The sequence below is a fragment of the Trypanosoma equiperdum genome (assembly GCF_001457755.1).
Source record: "Trypanosoma equiperdum strain OVI genome assembly, contig: ctg_523, whole genome shotgun sequence".
Classification (NCBI taxonomy): Eukaryota; Euglenozoa; class Kinetoplastea; order Trypanosomatida; family Trypanosomatidae; genus Trypanosoma; species Trypanosoma equiperdum.
The window spans coordinates 4,210-8,378 of NW_027124447.1; the positions used below are offsets into that span (position 1 = coordinate 4,210).

A 4,169-nucleotide genomic window follows, 5' to 3' on the forward strand; every position below is an offset into this window, starting at 1 on the left:
AAGAGCTAATGAAACGAAGCAAAGCCTTGAAAATTACGTGAATCACATAGTTAACTATCATGACTATATTCACAAATGATATGTATAAACACGCATCGTATGCCACTCCGGTCATTATTTTTCGTCGGGGATCCTTCTTCAAAGATTGTCAGAAACCCTTCCATCACCATCACTAGATTTTCGTCCCTTTCCAATGAAGCGTCATTCCGTTACACTTCTATATCGAACTGCATTCCACACAGGCATCTTTTTCAGGTTCTCCTCAGATGAACTGCAGGGCTCCCTATGTTTTAAAGTCTTTTATGCTTATGGAAACAGGAAGTGATACATATTAGTTTTTGTCCGTTCCTAACTACTCATTTCTGACAATTGAATGAACGCGCCCGCCCAGGGCTTTCTCATAATTACAACGTAACTTACACTGTAAATCCCCTTGTTATCGTGTTATTATTAATGAGAGATTCCCCCCACCACTCCAACCAGTCGGGATCCACCTGCAGCCTCAGTTGTTTCCTCTCCACAACTCTTCTTTTCGAGCCTTCTTCGAACGACTCAGCCTTTTCACATTTTTAAAACATGAGTTGGAGACCTCATAAGAAACCTCACGCGCGCATGCAACGCAGTTCACATTATTTCTTCGCGTTTCAGACCTTCAAAAAAACCGTCCCAACAATCACACCTGTTTAATCTCAGATTGCTTTAAACTCACACACTACTTTCGATCCTCTGTCTTCCTTCTGCTTGCTGCTTTCTCTCGACTGTTGACTCTACGGACTAACCTCACTTCACCTTTTCTCCCAGTACCCTGACTTTCAACTTCAAAACACAAATAAATTAAGTATATGAGCCCCCCTCTGCTTTCCGGACTTTTTTTTGTGACACTTCACTTTAAATTTTCCTTAGTAAGGTCGAAAACACAAAGTTAACTTGGCGATGGGTTACAATACGAAATTACAAAAATATATATACTCTTAAATGCTATGAAACAACTCCTTTGTAAATCCTTTGTTTTTCTAGCGGTCTCATAGGGGAATTACTTGTTTCAGCGCCGGCACCCGTTTGTGCGCTTGAAGTTGTGCTACCTGATGACTTGTCTGCTATCTCGCCTCGTGGCTTTTTTTTTTCTGGGCCTGTGTATGTGCCTGTACCTATATTCGGATTGGTATTTGTGTTGTGCTCGTGTTTGTGTTTATGTTTCCACCCTTGCTCATCTGTTAAACTTTTTTACTCAATCTTTTTGGCTTGTCAAGCCATTCGATGCCGCTTCGCTATACCGACGTGATTTCCTTGGATGCACTCCGCAGATGCCGTTGTTTCACGTTGGTGTTTCACTGCGCATCTGCAGTTCTTTTCTTCACCTCCCTGTACGCGTGGCGCGCGCTGACATCTTCTATGCGGTGCTGTTAAGAAGCTCTCAGGGTTGCTTTTTCCCCCTTGAAAATAAGTTTCTGTCGGCAGTCGTTCACCATATGTTGTTGTGCACATACTCTGAGCGACTCCACGTCCTCCAGTGGTTTTTCGGGTTCTGCCATTCGTTTGGGTGACATGGTTCATTGGATTCAGTGCAATGGGTGTTCTCGCAGAGTGAAGAAGGGTCGTCTCCTTTGCACAAACAAATCAAAGCATTCACAACCGGCCGTCACGCAAGGTTATTAGTTTCCACTTTTTATCACGCAGTTGTGTTATCTGTGAACTTCACCTGTTACTTCACTCATTTTATCCATTGCCGCTCAAAAAAAAAACGCCGCCAACTTTTTTTTTTGTAGGGAAGTTACTCTCGCCCCCCTTGCTTTCTCACTCATCCCTTCAATTGGCTAGTTTTTTCTTTAGACGCGCTACCCTAAGAAATCCGCACAACGGTTTAAATTCCTCTTTACTCACTGAGCCTTCCTCAGTGATCGGCAAAGACGTTACCGCAAAAACAGCACTAACCGTAAGTCCCGCTGACTTCTTTTATATTTTCATCCGCCTTTCTCTGATTAATCACCACTAAAAAAATCATAAAAAGAATTTGTTGCCAGTTCTGCACCTTAGCTGCATAAATACTGTAAATGAAATATGCCAAGAAATCCCACAATCAAGAGGGCATTTCTGTATTTAAGACATTCCGAACGGAGAGTAGCTGTGATCTCTAATTGGGTTGGTACCTCCTTTTATATGGTACAACGTGAAGAATGCATAACCGATCTATCAGAGTACGTCCGCCAACTACATTCCCCAGCAAGGGGGCAAACCCCCTTCCCCCTCCTGATAGATAAAGTTTTTTTCAACTTCCTAAACATTAAATCCTGAATCATCACCCTCCCTTGTTAAATTCAGTGCCAAGTTCTTTTCACGTTCCATCTCTAATGTCCACCAATTTCCCACAGAATAGCTTCACCCACAAATAATTTTCGGCACGCTTCCGCAAGAAAAATAGCAAACACCCAAATACTGAATGAGCATCATGTACCCGGCTAGAGCAACTGCCGGAAAGACAAACGAAACTTTGAACCGCATGCCTGTGACTCTTCTGACAGAGCTCCTACCCGCAAGACACAGCGCCGTCACTCCCAGGGGCAACACCGCAGCGGCCTCACTGTAGCATAATCACTTCGTTGGAGTATTCTAAGGCTTCCCTTTACTAACCACACACAGAGGGTCCGGAAGGTAAGCAAACAGAAAGAGTTTTACTTTGCGCATAAACGGAAAACACACATGCCAGTGTCCGAGCCATTATAGCACTGCCACCGCGGAAGATTTAGCTTGTTTTTCCATGGAAACATAACATGTCAACAACAAAAATACTAAGCATATGGACGTGTGCGAGCGCCAAAGAAGAATGTTTGCAAACACGTTGGTCAACAGAAATAAATGTATATAAATATACTCGTCAAATAGCAGAATTAGAAATGTTTGCACTATCAGTAAGATTCGTGCCACGTAGAAACGAAGTGAAAATTTCATGGACCCTGTTAAAGTGAGAGTAGAGGGAAGTGATATTTGACATTATTTCAAGGATTACGGGAGGTGGTTGTCCAGCAGCAAAAGGTCCGATGAGGGGTACAAATATTTGTCGTATTTTCAGTATCAACTGGAAATAATTGTGCCCATTGTCCCGCCACTCCAGAAAACTGCGTGAATCGACAACGATACCGTTTCCGTATAATATGTCTCGTGGTAATTTCTGGGCTCTGCATTTATCAAAGTAAGACACAGTTATTTCAAGGCATTCGTTTTTGTACTTCTGAAAGGCATCCACGTTCACACCGTCGTTGAAGGGGCACCTATAGTCAGGGCATGTGGCCTGGTATTCTCCGACACTTTCAAATACTGGATCTTTGCATTCAAACTTCGCATTCACCAGACCTACCCCCTTGATATCATCCCACACAGTCCTTGTGACCTCAGCAATAGCCGTATAATATTTATTCACTTTTATAAGGGCACCAGGTATTTCTTTCCTCACTGCCCTCACACTTTCATTAACCTCAGCAAATAATCCACCTGCCTTAGCTACAAGGTCTCCCATTGCATTTCCATGAGATATAAGCTTTTCCAACCTATTATTTTCCTCTACCATCGCAACACTAATAATACTCAAATATCTAACACTTTCACCTGCTCTTCCTTCCATATCATCCAATATACGAAATGCATTTGCATACACTTCCTCATTCATAAACAGCCTCTTCTCACCATCGCTGTATAAGTTGTTTAATGCATCCGAAAGGCAACTGAGATAACATACGGACTCACTTAAAGGTGCATCACCGTGATAATCTGTTATCAACGTACACCCATTGTCCTCCTTCCCATCAATACAAATTACAGAAAATAACAAAACAACCAATTCCGCTATCGTAACTTTCATTACCTACAATCACATGTGGCGAAAGATATAAAAGAGGGAAAACACATGCCCTCCATTACACAAAAAAGCAGTGGGTATCACAAACGCACAATACCAATAACAGAACCGTAGCATAAAATATAACACTGAATCACATAACCAAAACTGCTGCAAAAGCCATTAAACCCATTAGGGTATGTTGCTTCCTCATTGTGAATCCTTCTTCATCTATAACATCATCGTCATCGACACTTCCCTTGCGTTTCCTTCCATTCTCCTTGAAATATCTACGCACCATCGGACTCTGAGTTAACAATTTTTTTAGTTTATTTTCAAG

The 4,169-nt window shown here is 42.2% G+C and overlaps 1 protein-coding gene across 1 annotated transcript; it reads right to left on the reverse strand.

Moving 5' to 3' along the window:
• Positions 1-2,872: 2,872 nt before the first annotated feature.
• Positions 2,873-3,853, reverse strand: TEOVI_000217500 (expression site-associated gene (ESAG) protein, putative; the record flags this gene model as incomplete). Its single annotated transcript, XM_067225279.1, has 1 exon — positions 2,873-3,853. The coding sequence occupies one exon, from the start codon at positions 3,851-3,853 to the stop codon at positions 2,873-2,875; it is 981 nt and encodes a 326-aa protein (XP_067081380.1).
• Positions 3,854-4,169: the final 316 nt, after the last annotated feature.